This window comes from Anomaloglossus baeobatrachus, chromosome 3 (assembly GCF_048569485.1).
Source record: "Anomaloglossus baeobatrachus isolate aAnoBae1 chromosome 3, aAnoBae1.hap1, whole genome shotgun sequence".
In the NCBI taxonomy this organism is placed as follows: Eukaryota; Metazoa; Chordata; class Amphibia; order Anura; family Aromobatidae; genus Anomaloglossus; species Anomaloglossus baeobatrachus.
Window position 1 is genome coordinate 454,337,346 of NC_134355.1, and position 19,226 is coordinate 454,356,571.

General features: G+C 42.4%; 1 protein-coding gene across 1 annotated transcript in view; it reads left to right on the forward strand.

The window, feature by feature from the left end:
* LOC142297270 (IgGFc-binding protein-like) overlaps positions 1-19,226 on the forward strand; it is a 133,627-nt gene that overhangs the window by 102,850 nt on the left and 11,551 nt on the right. Inside the window, exons 53-59 of the mRNA XM_075341525.1 lie at positions 765-929; positions 1,027-1,154; positions 11,739-12,007; positions 12,268-12,476; positions 16,009-16,150; positions 16,648-16,898; positions 17,719-17,848. Of these exons, the coding sequence (XP_075197640.1) occupies positions 765-929; positions 1,027-1,154; positions 11,739-12,007; positions 12,268-12,476; positions 16,009-16,150; positions 16,648-16,898; positions 17,719-17,848 (1,294 nt within the window). The remainder of the gene's footprint in view (positions 1-764; positions 930-1,026; positions 1,155-11,738; positions 12,008-12,267; positions 12,477-16,008; positions 16,151-16,647; positions 16,899-17,718; positions 17,849-19,226) is intronic.

Genomic DNA, 19,226 nt, shown 5'->3' on the forward strand with positions numbered 1-19,226 from the left:
CTTAAGTAACACATTTCCATACCTGAGGTAAAACGGAAGTGAACGTTTCTGCCACATCTCCAGTCATCTGAGTTCATCAAAAATTATGTCAGTAGTGTAGTTACTGCTGAGCTTACTGTATATGTCACTAATTTTATTTATGATTAGTTTACAGCCCTGGTGACATGGCAGAAACACTCCCTCCTGTGGTAAAACAGACAGGGAAATGTGTTAAATCAGTTCCTATCTGCCTGATTCTCCAGTGCTGCAGCTATCTCCACCATTAGATGTTCTTCCATGTGTTCTTCCACCTTTCACAACCCCTACAGGTGAGTACATTCCTTCACCTCCTCTCCTCTCATATACCGGGTAAGACACTATTGCGCCTCTCCATCCACAGGTTTTCTTTTTTAAATCAGAAAACAGCAGCTCCAAGCCCCTGCTGTTTCATCTGTATATTCTCTGATTATAAGTGATTTATGCTTTCCACCTGGCCAGGAGATTTCGGTATGATCTGGAGAATCTTTTCATGGTCAAATACTGGAAATACACAGTACATAGCACAATGTACACAATTCCATAGCACAGACACATTTATAAAAATATCTCATCACAGGAACATTTTTTAATACATCCAATTGGGGAGCTTATTATTATTATTATTATTATTATTATTATTCCTTTGTTATAAAGCTCCTTTAGCTTTAACTCAAACAAAAGCCATTGAATTTGTATTGTCAGGTTTGACCTCTATCATTTTAAGTAAGGCTCTCATTCAATAATAGGTGGATAACACACGTATCCAAACACCATGGTCTGGAAATGTGAACGGGCTCAATATTGGAAATGTTGGTCTCTACACTGTGGTGACCACAGATTTTGGAATGATTGTGAAGTTTGATGGAAATCACCATCTGGAGGTTGTCCTTCCTACCGCTTACTATGACAAGGTGAGTTCTACTGGGTTTAGCTTTCTAAAAAAAAAATTGCAATACACAAATTTGTGTTCAAAACATGTAATTGATGTCTTTTTGCTGTGACATATAGGTGTGTGGTATGTGCGGCAATTTCAACGACCGTAAGGATGATGAATTACTCATGCCAAATGGACTTCAAGCCGCAAATGTTGTACAATTTGGAAACAGCTGGAAATCGGATATTGATAGTGATCAAAGGTAACTAAGACTGCTCCGGTAATACTTAGAGATTGTCCATTGTTTGTACAGGTTTACTTACAATGTGTGAGAATATCATTCATTATACCAACAAAACAATATGGAACTATTGTTAGATTTCCCTAAGATGAGTAAGCCTTATTCATTTAGCTCATTTTATTATTTGTACTCACATAATAGTGAGTAAAAAAAGTTGAGCATGTACGGCTACCTTTCCATCAACAACGGTTATAAAATGGGACAAAGAACACTGTTTTCCAAATTTGTGGGGGTCTTTCAGGTGATTTCCCTATTCACCAGTACCGTATTTTTCGGACCATAAGACGCACTTTTTTTCCCCCAAATGTTGGGGGAAAGTTGGGGGTGCGTCTTATGGTCTGACTATAGGGCTGCGGCTGGGAATGAGGGTGCTGCAGGTCATCGGGGGCACGAGCAGGCAGCAGCAGCGCCTGCCGTGACCACGTGGGCCCGCTCATTACATATGCACGCCCATCCTCCCGCCCATCTCTCAGCGCTGAAGCCGGCACTGACAGGTGGGCGGGAGGACGAGCGGGGACGCGCGCATAGCAAAGAGCCAGCCGCATGATCACCCCTGGCAATTACAGCCTGGAGTGATCATGTGCGGCTGTATTCACTGCTCCCCGCGCGTCATTACCAACGCGGGGTGCAGTGAATCAGTGCACTCACCCGTCCCCGTGTGTGGAGCCGCCCCCCTGCTGCACGCGATGACTTCCTGTCTGTGCCGGTCAGCTGATCTGTGCTGGTCAGCTGATCGGCACAGACAGGAAGACATCGCGTGCTGCAGGGGAACGGCTCCACACACACAGATCAGCGTGCCAGAGAGGAAGATGATCGGCTGCAGGGAGTGAGGAAAAGGTGAGTATAAACGTTTATTTTTTTCTCTGTGCTATAGGATACAGGCCATATACCAGGATGGTATATGAGCACGATGGGGGCATATAGCAGGATGGGAGTATATGAGCAGGCAGGATGGGGGGGTATGTGAACAGGCTGGATGGGGGGGCATGTGAACAGGCTGGATGGGGGGGCATGTGAACAGGCTGGATGGGGGGGGCATGTGAACAGGCTGGATGGGGGGGGCATGTGAACAGGCTGGATGGGGGGGGCATGTGAACAGGCTGGATGGGGGGGGCATGTGAACAGGCTGGATGGGGGGGCATGTGAACAGGCTGGATGGGGGGGCATGTGAACAGGCTGGATGGGGGGGCATGTGAACAGGCTGGATGGGGGGGGCATGTGAACAGGCTGGATGGGGGGGGCATGTGAACAGGCTGGATGGGGGGGGCATGTGAACAGGCTGGATGGGGGGGGCATGTGAACAGGCTGGATGGGGGGGGCATGTGAACAGGCTGGATGGGGGGGCATGTGAACAGGCTGGATGGGGGGGGCATGTGAACAGGCTGGATGGGGGGGGCATGTGAACAGGCTGGATGGGGGGGCATGTGAACAGGCTGGATGGGGGGGCATGTGAACAGGCTGGATGGGGGGGGCATGTGAACAGGCTGGATGGGGGGGGCATGTGAGCAGGCTGGATGGGGGGGGCATGTGAACAGGCTGGATGGGGGGGGCATGTGAACAGGCTGGATGGGGGGGGCATGTGAACAGGCTGGATGGGGGGGCATGTGAACAGGCTGGATGGGGGGGTATATGAACAGGCTGGATGGGGGGGGTATGTGAACAGGCTGGATGGGGGGGCATGTGAACAGGCTGGAAGGGGGGGCATGTGAACAGGCTGGATGGGGGGGGCATGTGAACAGGCTGGATGGGGGGGCATGTGAACAGGCTGGATGGGGGTTTATAGCAGGATCATATACAAAGCAGGAGGATCATTACCAGGATGGGGTACCTTAGTAGAGAATTTGGGGACATTACCCCCATAACAGTGTCAGCAGCAGATCCTCGCCCTATAACAGTGTCATGACCACATTTTTTGCTTAAAGTTTTATTTTCCCATTTTCCTCCTCTAAAACCAGGGTGCGTCTTATAGTCCGGTGCGTCTTATAGTCCGAAAAATACGGTAATTCATGGCATATCTATTTATTTATTTTACTCACTTATATAGCGCTATTAATTCCACATTTTTAACAGACATGATCATAAATATCCCCACAATCTACATTCCCAATCAGTATGTCTTTGGAGTGTGGGAGGAAAACTTAGAACCCAGAGAAAATCCACGCAAACACGGGGAGAACATAGAAACTCCTTGCAGATATTGTCCTTGGTGGGATTTGAACCCAGGATCCCAGTACTGCAAAGAAAGAGTGCTAACCACTGAGCCACTGTAGTGCATGATATATCCAATGGATATAACATAAATGTCTCAGATGAGAATACCCCTTTAGGACTTTTAGCTTTTTTTTCATGTGCACTTCATGTCAACTTTATATCTTAGGAGTAGAGTTGAGCGCGGTTCGCGGTTCGAGGTTCTCCAGTTCTAAGCTCGAGTGATTTTTGGGGCTGTTCGAGATCGAACTAGAACTCGAGCTTTTTGCAAAAGCTCGATAGTTCTAGATACGTTCGAGAACGGTTCTAGCAGCAAAAAGCAGGGCTTTTTACAGCTGCAGTGTGCAGGAGCCATCGCTGGCAGCCTGCCAGAAGCTGGTAACCAAGATAAACATCGGGTATCCAAGCAAAGCGCTTTGGTTAGTAACCCGATGTTTATCTTAGTTACGTGCAGGAAGCCCACACTTCCCCGCTCAGCTCACTCCGCCCCCTCCTGCCCGCGGCATGTATACATACATATACACACACACACACAAACTCTCACTCACGCACACCCCCCCCCCCCCTCCCAGCTACAGTGTGCAGGAGCCATCGCTGGCAGCCTGCCACAAGCTGGTAACCAAGATAAACATCGGGTATCCAAGCAAAGCGCTTTGGTTAGTAACCCGATGTTTATCTTAGTTACGTGCAGGAAGCCCACACTTCCCGCTCAGCTCACTCCGCCCCCTCCTGCCCGCGGCATGTATACATACATATACACACACGCACACACACACACACTCTCACACACGCACCCCCCCCCCCCCGCTCGGCTTACCTGCGGAGAGAGACGAAGTCCCGCCATCCCGACCTCAGCGCTGTCACTGTCCTCCATGGCCGCCGCTTGTCACATCACCTATCGCTTCCGACCCGAGACTGACACTGGCGCTGACGTCACGGACCTCTCGCGATGCTTGATGTGAAGGCGCCGGTCATTGACCTCAGTGACAGGGGCTGTCAGTGTGCTGGAGATCAGCGCAGGTAATGTACCTCGCTGACAGCAGCACTTGTCACCCCCCTGCAGTGACCTGGGCTGACCCATTGATGTTAGCTCAGGTCACTGCACTGCTCTCCCAGCCAATGGGGAACATCCTGCTCTTCATTGACTGGGACAGTGTGGATTGTCATGGCAACCCCTTGGATTACACCAGACCTGGATTTGTTTTTCAATCTAATAAATTGGTTAAAGAGGGAATGTTTTGGGGAGTGTTTTTTCAAATAAAAATGTGTTTGTCGTCTATTTTTTTTTATTACTGACTGGGTTGGTGATGTCGGGTATCTGATAGACGCCTGACCTCACCAACCCCAGGGCTTGATGCCAGGTGACATTACACATCTGGTATTAACCCCATATATTACCCCGTTTGCCACCGCACCAGGGCGCGGGATGAGCTGGGGCGAAGCACCAGGATTGGCGCATCTAATGGATGCGCCACTTCTGGGGCGGCTGCGGCCTGCTATTTTTAGGCTGGGGAGATTCCAATAACCATTGACCTCCCTAGTCTGAGAATATCAGGCCCCAGCTGTCTGCTTTACCTTGGCTGGTGATCCAATTTTGGGGGACCCCTACGTGGTTTTTTTTTTAATTATTTATTTAATTTAAAATAACAGCGTGGGGTGCCCTCAGTTTTGGATTACCAGCCAAGGTGAGGTTGCCAGCTGTGGTCTGCAGGCTGCAGCCGTCTGCTTTACCCTAGCTGGCTACAAAACTAGGGGGAACCCTACGTCATTTTTTTTTCATTTTTTTGGCTAAATACAAAGCTAAGCACCCCTTAGTGCCACATGAAAGGTACCAAAGGGTGCTCCACTTTTTCTCCATTTTTTTCTCCACTTTTTCTCCACTTTTTTCTCCACTTTTTTCTCCACTTTTTCTCCTCTTATGCTCCACTTTTTCTCCACTTTTTCTCCACTTTTTCTCCACTTTTTCTCCTCTTATGCTCCACTTTTTCTCCACTTTTTCTCTACTTTTTCTCCTCTTATGCTCCACTTTTTCTCCACTTTTTCTCCTCTTAATCTCCACTTTTTCTCCACTTTTTCTCCACTTTTTTTTCCACTTTTTCTCCACTTTTTCTCCACTTTTTTCTCCACTTTTTCTCCACTTTTTTCTCCACTTTTTCTCCTCTTATGCTCCACTTTTTCTCCACTTTTTCTCCACTTTTTCTCCACTTTTTCTCCACTTTTTTCTCCACTTTTTCTCCTCTTATGCTCCACTTTTTCTCCACTTTTTCTCCACTTTTTCTCTTCTTATGCTCCACTTTTTCTCCACTTTTTCTCCTCTTAATCTCCACTTTTTCTCCTCTTATGCTCCACTTTTTCTCCACTTTTTCTCCACTTTTTCTCCTCTTATGTTTCACTTTTTCTCCACTTTTTCTCCACTTTTTCTCCACTTTTTCTCCTCTTATGCTCCACTTTTTCTCCACTTTTTCTCCTCTTATGCTCCACTTTTTCTCCACTTTTTCTCCACTTTTTCTCCACTTTTTCTCCTCTTATGCTCCACTTTTTCTCCACTTTTTTCTCCACTTTTTCTCCTCTTATGCTCCACTTTTTCTCCACTTTTTCTCCACTTTTTCTCCACTTTTTCTCCTCTTATGCTCCACTTTTTCTCCACTTTTTCTCCTCTTAATCTCCACTTTTTCTCCACTTTTTCTCCACTTTTTCTCCATTTTTTTCTCCACTTTTTCTCCACTTTTTCTCCACTTTTTCTCCACTTTTTTCTCCACTTTTTTCTCCACTTTTTTCTCCACTTTTTCTCCTCTTATGCTCCACTTTTTCTCCACTTTTTCTCCACTTTTTTCTCCACTTTTTCTCCTCTTATGCTCCACTTTTTCTCCACTTTTTCTCCACTTTTTTCTCCACTTTTTCTCCTCTTATGCTCCACTTTTTCTCCACTTTTTCTCCACTTTTTCTCCACTTTTTCTCCTCTTATGCTCCACTTTTTCTCCACTTTTTCTCCTCTTAATCTCCACTTTTTCTCCACTTTTTCTCCACTTTTTTTCCACTTTTTCTCCACTTTTTCTCCACTTTTTTCTCCACTTTTTCTCCACTTTTTTCTCCACTTTTTCTCCTCTTATGCTCCACTTTTTCTCCACTTTTTCTCCACTTTTTCTCCACTTTTTCTCCTCTTATGCTCCACTTTTTCTCCACTTTTTCTCCTCTTAATCTCCACTTTTTCTCCACTTTTTCTCCACTTTTTTCTCCACTTTTTCTCCTCTTATGCTCCACTTTTTCTCCACTTTTTCTCCACTTTTTCTCCTCTTATGCTCCACTTTTTCTCCACTTTTTCTCACCTTAATCTCCACTTTTTCTCCTCTTATGCTCCACTTTTTCTCCACTTTTTCTCCACTTTTTCTCCCCTTATGCTCCACTTTTTCTCCACTTTTTCTCCACTTTTTCTCCTCTTATGCTCCACTTTTTCTCCACTTTTTCTCCTCTTATGCTCCACTTTTTCTCCACTTTTTCTCCTCTTATGCTCCACTTTTTCTCCTCTTATGCTCCACTTTTTCTCCACTTTTTCTCCACTTTTTCTCCACTTTTTCTCCACTTTTTCTCCTCTTATGCTCCACTTTTTCTCCACTTTTTCTCCTCGTAATCTCCACTTTTTCTCCACTTTTTCTCCACTTTTTCTCCTCTTAATCTCCACTTTTTCTCCACTTTTTCTCCACTTTTTCTCCACTTTTTCTCCATTTTTTTCTCCACTTTTTCTCCACTTTTTCTCCACTTTTTCTCCACTGTTTCTCCACTTTTTCTCCACTTTTTTCTCCAGTTTTTTCTCCACTTTTTTCTCCACTTTTTCTCCTCTTATGCTCCACTTTTTCTCCACTTTTTCTCCACTTTTTTCTCCACTTTTTCTCCTCTTATGCTCCACTTTTTCTCCACTTTTTCTCCACTTTTTCTCCACTTATGCTCCACTTTTTCTCCACTTTTTCTCCACTTTTTTCTCCACTTTTTCTCCTCTTATGCTCCACTTTTTCTCCACTTTTTTCTCCACTTTTTCTCCACTTTTTCTCCTCTTATGCTCCACTTTTTCTCCTCTTAATCTCCACTTTTTCTCCACTTTTTCTCCACTTTTTTTCCACTTTTTCTCCACTTTTTCTCCACTTTTTTCTCCACTTTTTCTCCACTTTTTTCTCCACTTTTTCTCCTCTTATGCTCCACTTTTTCTCCACTTTTTCTCCACTTTTTCTCCACTTTTTCTCCTCTTATGCTCCACTTTTTCTCCACTTTTTCTCCTCTTATGCTCCACTTTTTCTCCACTTTTTCTCCACTTTTTCTCCTCTTATGCTCCACTTTTTCTCCACTTTTTTCTCCACTTTTTCTCCTCTTATGCTCCACTTTTTCTCCACTTTTTCTCCACTTTTTCTCCACTTTTTCTCCACTTTTTCTCCTCTTATGCTCCACTTTTTCTCCACTTTTTCTCCTCTTAATCTCCACATTTTCTCCACTTTTTCTCCACTTTTTCTCCATTTTTTTCTCCACTTTTTCTCCACTTTTTCTCCACTTTTTTCTCCACTTTTTTCTCCACTTTTTTCTCCACTTTTTCTCCTCTTATGCTCCACTTTTTCTCCACTTTTTCTCCACTTTTTTCTCCACTTTTTCTCCTCTTATGCTCCACTTTTTCTCCACTTTTTCTCCACTTTTTTCTCCACTTTTTCTCCTCTTATGCTCCACTTTTTCTCCACTTTTTCTCCACTTTTTCTCCTCTTATGCTCCACTTTTTCTCCACTTTTTCTCCTCTTAATCTCCACTTTTTCTCCACTTTTTCTCCACTTTTTTTCCACTTTTTCTCCACTTTTTCTCCACTTTTTTCTCCACCTTTTCTCCACTTTTTTCTCCACTTTTTCTCCTCTTATGCTCCACTTTTTCTCCACTTTTTCTCCACTTTTTCTCCACTTTTTCTCCTCTTATGCTCCACTTTTTCTCCACTTTTTCTCCTCTTAATCTCCACTTTTTCTCCACTTTTTCTCCACTTTTTTCTCCACTTTTTCTCCTCTTATGCTCCACTTTTTCTCCACTTTTTCTCCACTTTTTCTCCTCTTATGCTCCACTTTTTCTCCACTTTTTCTCCCCTTAATCTCCACTTTTTCTCCTCTTATGCTCCACTTTTTCTCCACTTTTTCTCCACTTTTTCTCCCCTTATGCTCCACTTTTTCTCCACTTTTTCTCCACTTTTTCTCCTCTTATGCTCCACTTTTTCTCCACTTTTTCTCCTCTTATGCTCCACTTTTTCTCCACTTTTTCTCCACTTTTTCTCCACTTTTTCTCCACTTTTTCTCCTCTTATGCTCCACTTTTTCTCCACTTTTTCTCCTCTTATGCTCCACTTTTTCTCCACTTTTTCTCCACTTTTTCTCCACTTTTTCTCCTCTTATGCTCCACTTTTTCTCCACTTTTTCTCCTCTTAATCTCCACTTTTTCTCCACTTTTTCTCCTCTTAATCTCCACTTTTTCTCCACTTTTTCTCCACTTTTTCTCCACTTTTTCTCCACTTTTTCTCCACTTTTTCTCCACTGTTTCTCCACTTTTTCTCCACTTTTTTCTCCAGTTTTTTCTCCACTTTTTTCTCCACTTTTTCTCCTCTTATGCTCCACTTTTTCTCCACTTTTTCTCCACTTTTTTCTCCACTTTTTCTCCTCTTATGCTCCACTTTTTCTCCACTTTTTCTCCACTTTTTCTCCACTTTTTCTCCTCTTATGCTCCACTTTTTCTCCACTTTTTCTCCACTTTTTTCTCCACTTTTTCTCCTCTTATGCTCCACTTTTTCTCCACTTTTTTCTCCACTTTTTCTCCACTTTTTCTCCTCTTATGCTCCACTTTTTCTCCTCTTAATCTCCACTTTTTCTCCACTTTTTCTCCACTTTTTTTCCACTTTTTCTCCACTTTTTCTCCACTTTTTTCTCCACTTTTTCTCCACTTTTTCTCCACTTTTTCTCCTCTTATGCTCCACTTTTTCTCCACTTTTTCTCCACTTTTTCTCCACTTTTTCTCCTCTTATGCTCCACTTTTTCTCCACTTTTTCTCCCCTTAATCTCCACTTTTTCTCCTCTTATGCTCCACTTTTTCTCCACTTTTTCTCCACTTTTTCTCCTCTTATGCTCCACTTTTTCTCCACTTTTTCTCCACTTTTTCTCCTCTTATGCTCCACTTTTTCTCCACTTTTTCTCCTCTTATGCTCCACTTTTTCTCCACTTTTTCTCCACTTTTTCTCCTCTTATGCTCCACTTTTTCTCCACTTTTTTCTCCACTTTTTGTCCTCTTATGCTCCACTTTTTCTCCACTTTTTCTCCACTTTTTCTCCACTTTTTCTCCTCTTATGCTCCACTTTTTCTCCACTTTTTCTCCTCTTAATCTCCACTTTTTCTCCACTTTTTCTCCACTTTTTCTCCACTTTTTCTCCATTTTTTTTCTCCACTTTTTCTCCACTTTTTCTCCACTTTTTCTCCACTGTTTCTCCACTTTTTCTCAAGTATTGCTGTCTGTATGGAGAAGAGCAGACAGCAGCTGCAGAACTACAAGGCTCAGCATACTCCATCCAGGACTGTATGCAGAAGTTTTTTGCCCACCAAAAAAATGACGTGGGCTTCGCCATATTTTTGTATGCTAGCCAGGTACAGCTGGCAGCCACGGGCTGCCTCCAACCCCCAGTTGCCTATTTGTACCCGGCTGGGAACCAAAAATATAGAGAAGCCCGTTTTTTTAATTATTTCACATATTTCATGAAATAATTAAAAAACAAATGACGTGGGCTTCGCCCCATTTTTGTGTCCAGCCGGGTACAACTAGGCAGCTGGGGATTGGAATCCGCAGCACAGGTTAGCCCGAGGTTTGTGGGCGCCTCTGCTGCGGATTTCAGTCCGCAGCCGTCCCAGAAAATGGCGCTCTCATAGAAGCGCCATCATCTGGCGCTGTATCCAACTCTTCCAACAGCCCTGGAGCCGGGTGGCTTGTTGGGTAATCATGAGTTAATACTGGCTTTGTTTTACCAGCCAGTATTAAGCCAGAGATTATTAATGTCAGGCACGTTTGACCCGGCCATTAAGAATCTCCAATAAAGGGTTAAAAAAAAGACACCACACAGAGAAAAAATACTTTAATAGAAATAAATACACAGACACATTAGAGACTCCATCTTTATTACCCCCTGTCAGCCCTCCACGATCCTGCTCTTCTGTCTTCTTTCTTTCTAGTGTAGTAGTAGTGACGATTGTAGTGAGGATGGGATTCACCAGCTCATCACTTGGGGCTGGGGAACCTCCATCCTCACTACAATCATCACTACAATCGGGAAGCAGCGTGCAGCCTTCACTCCGTGAGTGATCACTGCTGGCTGCTAGCGGTAACGCTGACAGACGCGTTACCATAACAACGGTGCTCTCGGAGCCGCGGTTAGCGGTGACGTCACCGCTAACTGCGTTGCTATGGCAACGGTGATCTCCGTTAATGACCGGCTGTGTCAGCCGGTCCCTAACGGAACGGGGAGTCGACCGTGTGCTAGAGCATGTCGCCGGTACACGGCGATACACATATGTGCACCGTGTACCGGAGAGATGCACTCGCAGGTCCTACATGACGTGTCATAGTCATGTGACCAGTCTGTAGCCAATGAGATAATAGCCACGTGACTGGTCACATGGCTATTTTGACGTCACGATAGGTCCTGCATCTCTGCTGGCAGTGCAGGTCACCGGGAGGATTCAGCGATCATCGGATGGAATAGCGGCAGGAGACAGAGTGCAGAAGGGATCGCGAGGACCGGTAAGTGTTATGGCAATGTTTATTAACTGTTTGTGTACATTTATCATGCATTTTTATGTGTTTGTGATTGCCTCCCATTCTAGCCTATACGTTCGAGTTCGGTTCGTCGAACGTTCGACGAACCGAACTCGAACGGGACCCCCGTTCGGCGAACCGGCCTCGAGCCGAACCGGGACCAGTGCGCTCATCTCTACTTAGGAGAACATTGAGGATTTTAGATTTATATTCTCCTAATTTCATAGTGATGTCAAACGAATTGTGGCAGTTAAGTTTAACCAATAGTATATGGCACTCTGATTATCGCATTAATTTTTAATTACTGTTGGTTGTACATTGTTAGGTATAACAGTACCAGGTCATTGAATGTAGTCGTACTGTCTCTACAGATCTATTTTCCACATATATATTCTTTTTACACATCTCAATCATTTTTTTTTAATAAATCCTACTCGGGATTCAGTATTATACTTTATGTTCTCAGTATTATATATAACATCAGTTTCTAAACAAAAATATAAATGAAAGGCCTTATTTGTTTCTCTTTCAGTTGCCTAGATGATACACGAGATGATCTAAATCCACCATGCACTGCTAATTCATTGCCAAACATCCAGAACCAGTGTAATGTTCTCCAGTCAGACACATTCAAAGAATGCCATGATCTAGTTAATCCAGATGACTTTATCAAGTCCTGTGTATATGACATGTGCAGATACAACGGCATGCAGTCTACCCTATGTGCTGTAGTCCAAGCCTATGTTGATGCCTGTAGGACTCAAGGCGTGAAAATTAAATGGAGAAAGCCATCTTTCTGTCGTATGTATTCAAATATTTGCATCTCTGTATATAAGAAAAAAAGAAAAAATAGTTTACTGCAACAAATATAAGCTAAAGTGTATATACATTGGCAATTTTTTAGCAACACTAAAACTCTCGCTGCAGTATTAAGAGATTTATCGACATCTGTGCCTTTGATGCGAACTTTCATTGTTGTTCAGATTCTGCAAATATACATCATTAATGTCTTTGACAACTTTTTTGGATATGCTATTTAACCATCTATTTCTCCATTGCAGCATTGGCTTGTCCTACACACAGTCAGTATACAGACTGTGCATCACTTTGTCCAGCTACCTGCACCAACATATATGCTGAAGATACCTGCGAAAAGCCAACAACATGTATGGAAGGCTGCGTCTGCAAGGATGGCTACGTACTTAGCGGTGACCAATGTGTTTCACTTAAATCTTGTGGCTGCAAGGATTCCAATGACAACTACTACAATGTACGTATATATTTATGCAACTTTTATTACATATACTATATACATGAAGAATTTGTAGAGTATCCAAGTGCGTAAAATATTAGTCTTATATGTTACATATAAAATATTTTTTTTCTTTGTGCACAACTGAAAATGAATGCATTCCATAGAATGGAACATAATCAAATGTGTACAGTGTAAAGTATACAGTGCCCGTGACTTTTCTGCTCCTACTACCTATGAGAAGACTACAAAAAGATGTTCAATAGTCTACAGCCAGTATCCCATTATCAAACTATAGATTTCCTCAAGTAACAGAACTGAACCCATTTACACAGACCGACTTCTGCCCAACCACCTACCAACTATATATATATGTTGATTGGCACTTGTTTAATGGTCCCATTAACAGATACTAACAGAAAGTATATGGGGATAGTGCTGCAGACAAAAATGATTTATTTGTTCTCAGTAAAAATCCAATTAGTTGATACACGTTCATTAGCTGTATATTTGCACAGGTCAAGCAGAGGCCTGCATTCCTATGAATTCTCATTTCCTGATTATCCTCCTAAATGGTCTTTTGTCCTGGTGATCGATTCTGGTAAAATGTCTTGAATTATAATATACCATAAAAGCTTCACATTATAATTGTATCACATCAGCAGGAGCAATTCTGATAAGTCACTAAAATGTTTTGGGAGGGAGAACTTCACTTTAAAAGGGTGGTTCACCCTTATTTTTTATTATCTAGTTCTATATTATACTGAGAAACAATGTTTCACACCACATCCCTGCGGCTGGCTGCAGTCTTCCTGACTCCCTGAGTTGTGGGTGGTGTTTCACTGCTGTCACAGCACAGCACGTCTCCTGCTTGCAGCGTTCTGCTGTGAGGGAGGAGGGAGGAGGGAGCATGGAGCAGATGGGCTGTGACGAGAGTTGAAACACCGCTCACAGCTCAGTGAGTTAGGAAGACTGCAGCCGGCCGCAGGGATGTGACATGTGCGGAACTTGACGTGACATCACCGGAGCGGGTAACAACGGTCTGCAATAGCGCCTCTCACAGGCACTATTGCCAACACAAGGTATTTAAGAGAAACATTGTTTCTCAATATACTATCAAACTAGACAATAAAAAATATGGGTGAACCACTCTTTTAAACCTCTTGAAATTCCCATTCTGAGAAGTTACGTGCATTTTACTTTAGTGTCTTTTTACTGGAAAGTCCATGACATGGTGATTTTATTATTGCAGAATGACTAGGAATATGTTAAATGTTCACAAAATAATGATATTGTTAGTTAAAGATCACAGTTCCACATTGAACCTAGTCATATACTACTGAACACCAGACAGGACACTTGAAGAGGCAGATATTGTACTTGTGCCCTAATAATTTGAGTAAGACACTTACAAGATGCTTAAAAAGGGTCAGATGGTTGTCGGCACAACCTCCTTTTTCTACTCAGCATAGATCAGCAACTTTCATCACCCAATATTTAAATGAGAGGTACTGAACAATCACTTTAATTACTAAGATAACACAGAGAACAGGTTTACATGACACCTGATAGATTTGCTACATTTTGGTAACTGACATCATGTTGTGCAGAACAGTGCAGCTTCGACCAAAGGCAGACATTTCTATCCCTGCCACTTTGATTTTTTTTCTCAATTTTTCCAAAAGCAACACTTTATTTTATTTTAGTGCTGGAAGGGTGCTTTAAATGTAAGTCCCTTGTCCCCTGTCTTATACTCACCTGCTGTCGTCTCCAACTGTTTCCAGCACTGCTCTGATTGGTCTCTGGTGATTTCTGACCTGTTGGCAGCTTGAGTGTTTCAAGGAGTGCGCCAGAGGTCACAACTCTATCCAACTCCATGGAAACCTTGTTCTGGCTCTCATAGACTTGCACTTACAGCTTATGATGTATCTTCTGACTTTCGACAGTCAGAAGTTACAAGCACAAGATGACGCTATGAGACAGGTGGCGTGGCAAAAGGATTAAAACACTGAAGGATAAGTATAAGGCACGAGGTTTACATTTAAAGCATCATTCCAGAGATGAAATAAAAACCCACTGGAGTGCATCTTTAATTTGCTCTAATCGATATAGGTATAATGGAAAATTTGCACACATACATTACCTTGATATAACTCTCTATGGGAGCAATTCTAATTCTATTTTCTGGAGAAATTTCTCTGTCACAACACATCATAGAAAAAAAGAGGCCATACTTACCACTGCCTGGTTACATTACCAAAATACTGCCAGATAAAGACAGGCCCCAATAATATAAGATGGCGGTAGCATGGGAGCAAAATACTGATGAAAAACCACTTATACACAAACCCATCATACGGGTAATTGACTAGTACTCTAAAAGTAGATGGCTAAGGACGGCTTTGCACACTACGACATCGCAGGTGCGATGTCGGTGGGGTCAAATTGAAAGTGACGCACATCCGGCATCGCATGCGACATCGTAGTGTGTAAAGCCTAGATGATACGATTTATGAGCGCAAAATCGTCGTAATCGTATCATCGCTGCAGCGTCGGCGTAATCCATAATTACGCTGACGCGACGATCCGATGTGGTTCCTCGTTCCTACGGCAGCACACATCGCTGTGTGTGAAGTCGCAGGAGCGAGGAACATCTCCTACCGGCGTCACCGCGGCTTCCGTAGGATATGCGGAAGGAAGGAGGTGGGCAGGATGTTTACATCCTGATCATCTCCGCCCCTCCGCCGCTATTGGTCGCCTGCCGTGTGACGTCGCTATGATGCCGCACGACCCGCCCCCTTAGGAAGGAGGCGGTGTGACGGCCAGAGCGACGGTCGCAGGGCGGGTGAGTGCGTGTGAAGCTGGCGTAGCGATAATTTTCGCTACGCCAGCTATCACACGATATCGTACCTGCGACGGGACGGGGACTATCGCGTGCGACATTGCAGCATCGGCTTGCGATGTCGCAACGTGCAAAGCCCACCTAAGGCTTGTATAGGGTGCTAGTCACACAAATGCCTGTAGTGCACCATGTGTCCCTTACAGCCTATTGCTCACACACATAATATTAGATCAGGTGGGCTATCAAGCACTCTATAAATTCACCCCACCCTCAAGGAAAACCATCATATTCTATCTCACTCATTCTGCAAGTGTGAAAAAGTACATGAGATATTAGTTGATATTATGGCTCATAAGGATCCCTGCATTGGCATTGTGCTGTACTGTGAATCATTGGACTTAAATGAAAAGCAATTCACTGACAAAGCCATCAAATCCAAAAAACATTCCAGAAATACTTAGCAATACCTGGTGACAATACCAATATGGAGCAGGACACATACATTCTCTCTGTCACCTCTACTTTTTTAAACTGATGAATTTGTTTAGAGGAGCTCTGATATCTCTTAATAAGAATATGTATCGTAGATTATAATGTGTCACACAGAAAATTTATCTGCTTGCAAACACAGTTAAGAAAAAAAAGTCAATAGTACCCAATAAAGGCCGTAGAAGGATTATTTATTCTGTTTGTTTTGTTCTTCTCCAGGTTGATGAGAGCTGGATTACACCACAATGCACAAAGAAATGCAAGTGCAAAAAGGGCAATGAACTCAAATGTAAAGAATTCAGCTGTGCCAATGGAGTCTGCGCTGTGAACAAGAATGGAAATTTCTACTGCAAACCACATAGTAAGAGCAGTGATCAGGGGTTAATCTAATGAAATTATTTTCTAGGAAGTCTTGTAAATTAATGCCAGTTCTGAGCTTGCAAAAAAACTTTGGTTTCACGACCTAATAGGAGCAACTAAAACATCTCCTACTCCACCTAAATCTAGAGGCAATTTTTGTTTGTCCTCTTCTCCCCCTTGAATGAGTAAGGAATCATGACCATTTGGTCTGCTAATGTCTTCCATTTTTACTAACATGTGGCCTATTAAGATGGATAGATCTGTACAGATACACCCTGGTCATTGATCAGAGGAAGGAAACCAACCTGAACAACCCCTCCTTTCCTCTGGGAATGATAGCAGGTTCCATGCCAACTTGATGGTGCATACATATTGGTTGCGTAGATATTTTTGTTTTTTATGACTGATGTATGTTTGGGACATTATAGTAAATGCTCAGAGAATCAATTTTATAATGGTGCTATATCTCTTACTCTTGTCTCTTTGCATTTGTTCTAGCCTATGGCAAGTGCACCATTGCTGGTGATCCACACTACAATACCTTTGATGGGTTAAACCATCACTTCCAAGGGAAGCAGACGTACATGTTATCAAGAACGAGCCCATCTTTACCTGACTACATGGAAGCATTCAAAATTGAAGGCAAAAATGAAGCCATGGTGGTATTCAGCAAGTTCAGTTTGCTGAGAGAGCTGGAAATTGTAGTTTACAACCATGTTATATCATTCAGACAGAAAAAGGTCCTCGTGGTAAGTGCTGACAAAAATTGTTACTGTCATATCACATACTCCCTCTCCTATTGTATTGATCACACAGAGACAAATATCACTGGTGGCACGAAAGCACGAAACAGTAGATATCAGTAAAGTATCGTTTGGTTATACATTGAACGGAAATAAGGAATCTGTTTCAGGTGGATCAATTTGTTTTGCAAAGAAATTAACTTTGCAAAATGCATACACAAATAAAAAAAAATACTCACCCAGCCCTTACCTGTCCTACTATGCTGCCCTGTTCCAGTATAGTGTAATTCAGCTTGATACAGCCTCTTCTTCCATCTGGGGAAATATCTTCTTCCAGCTTCTGGCATTATAGTTGCATTGTCATGACAATACGAGGCTTAGCATCAAAGATGCCAGGAAATGGAGGAAGATAATGCACCAGCCAGAAGAAGAGGCCGTACAGGACTGATGAAGAACACCAAACCGAAGCAGGTCTGTTTACGGTATAGCCGGGTATATATTTGTTTTTGCTATATCTGAGTTTTCTATGCTCTGTCATCTGGAGAGACTTCAAAGCATATAATGCACATTTGATTCACATTGAAAAAATTTGATGAAAATCAAATTTCCAAATTTGAGAAAATTTGCAGAATTCAAAGTTTAACAGATTCATTCATCTTGAGCACTAAATAATAATTTCCATTCTAAATTACACTTTTCAAACAGGTATATAGAGTATTACACGCAAATATTGGTGTAGGCAAATTTACTGCATTATTTTAGATCACCGAGACAATTTATTTATCTATGAAAGTATTTCCTGATTTACATATTTTTTTATTACCAGCTAAACGGTGTGAGAACGTCGCCCCCTGTAAATCCACATGAGGGAATAAATATTTATCAGAGGCCAACAAGAATTCACTTGGAAACAGATTTTGGTCTTTCTATCAGCTTTGATGGTGATGAAAATGCAGGTAGGTACTCGTCTACTGGGGATTAATAAGTCTGGCTATCTAATGCACAATTCTAATTCCATACCCAGTATATTTTATCAATTGCACTAAATGTCTTTCATAAATTATATATTTTTTCTAACCAATTAACCTTAAAGGGGTATTCTCATCTCCAAGATCCTATCCTATTATGTAGTAGGTGTAATATTAATAATATTAGCAAATACCTCCAGTTAGATATGTAGTGTAGTGCTTCTGATTCACTACGTTTCTTACCTCATGTGCAGGGCATTACAGGACCTTAGGTATGCATGGCTATGACTAGGCATATAGTAACAGTTAGTTATTTCATAGTGGTCATAACCAAAACAAAGCCCGGCACATGAGGTAAGCGACATAGTGAATCAGGAGAACGATACTACATTTCTAATTGGAGATATTTGCTATTTTTGTTATTATTGTTATTATTATTATTATTATTATTATTATTATTGTTATTATTACACCTACTACATATTGGGATAGAATCTGGAAGATGGGAATACCCCTTTAAGTTACTACTATAGTTTATATTACAATATCAACAATATAAATGAAATAGAGATAGAGAGACAGGCGCAATATGAGAAGCATCCGTGGATAGATTTAGGATAGATATTTAGAACTGCTCACCTTTGCAGGTTGTGCGCCCCCGCACAACTCCAGTGAAAGCGTGTCAGTCCGGGGTATTCCTCCGTTCTTATTGCAGTGTCCAAGCTTATTGAATCCAGACTTATGGTATCGTTGTCGGCTCCTGAACTCCACCGGCACCTTGGGATTCAGGTTTTCCTCCACGATCCTCCAGTTCCCAGCTGGATTCTATAATGGGTTGGCAGGTCCTTTGCAGCTACTACCGAAATCCCAGGTAGGGAGTGGGTATATGGAAAAGAGTTCTTTCTGTCTGATGTAGCGCATAAGGAACCACTTGTTGATATTAAATGTTGTACTTTATTAATTATCAGCTCCTATTAATACAACGCGTTTCAGCAGACAATATGCTTTCATCAGGTACCTGGTGCGCTACATCAGACCGAAAGAACTCTTTTCCAATATCCATAATATGGCCTCCTTCACATGTCTGTGTTTCCAGTCCGCGTGGTATCCACTTTTTTCATGGATACCACACGTACCCGTTATAACCTATCGGGCTGCTTACATGTCCATGTTTTTACATGGCCTGTGTGTCCTCATGATCCACACAGAGACATGTTAATTCTTTTACTGGCTTCACAGATGACTAGAGCCAATACAAGTCTATGGGTCCGTAAAGAACACATACAGCACACGGATGGCATCTGTGTACAATCTGTATGCGGTATGTTTTTAACATTGCAAAGTATAGAAGAAGCTTTTTTAATTT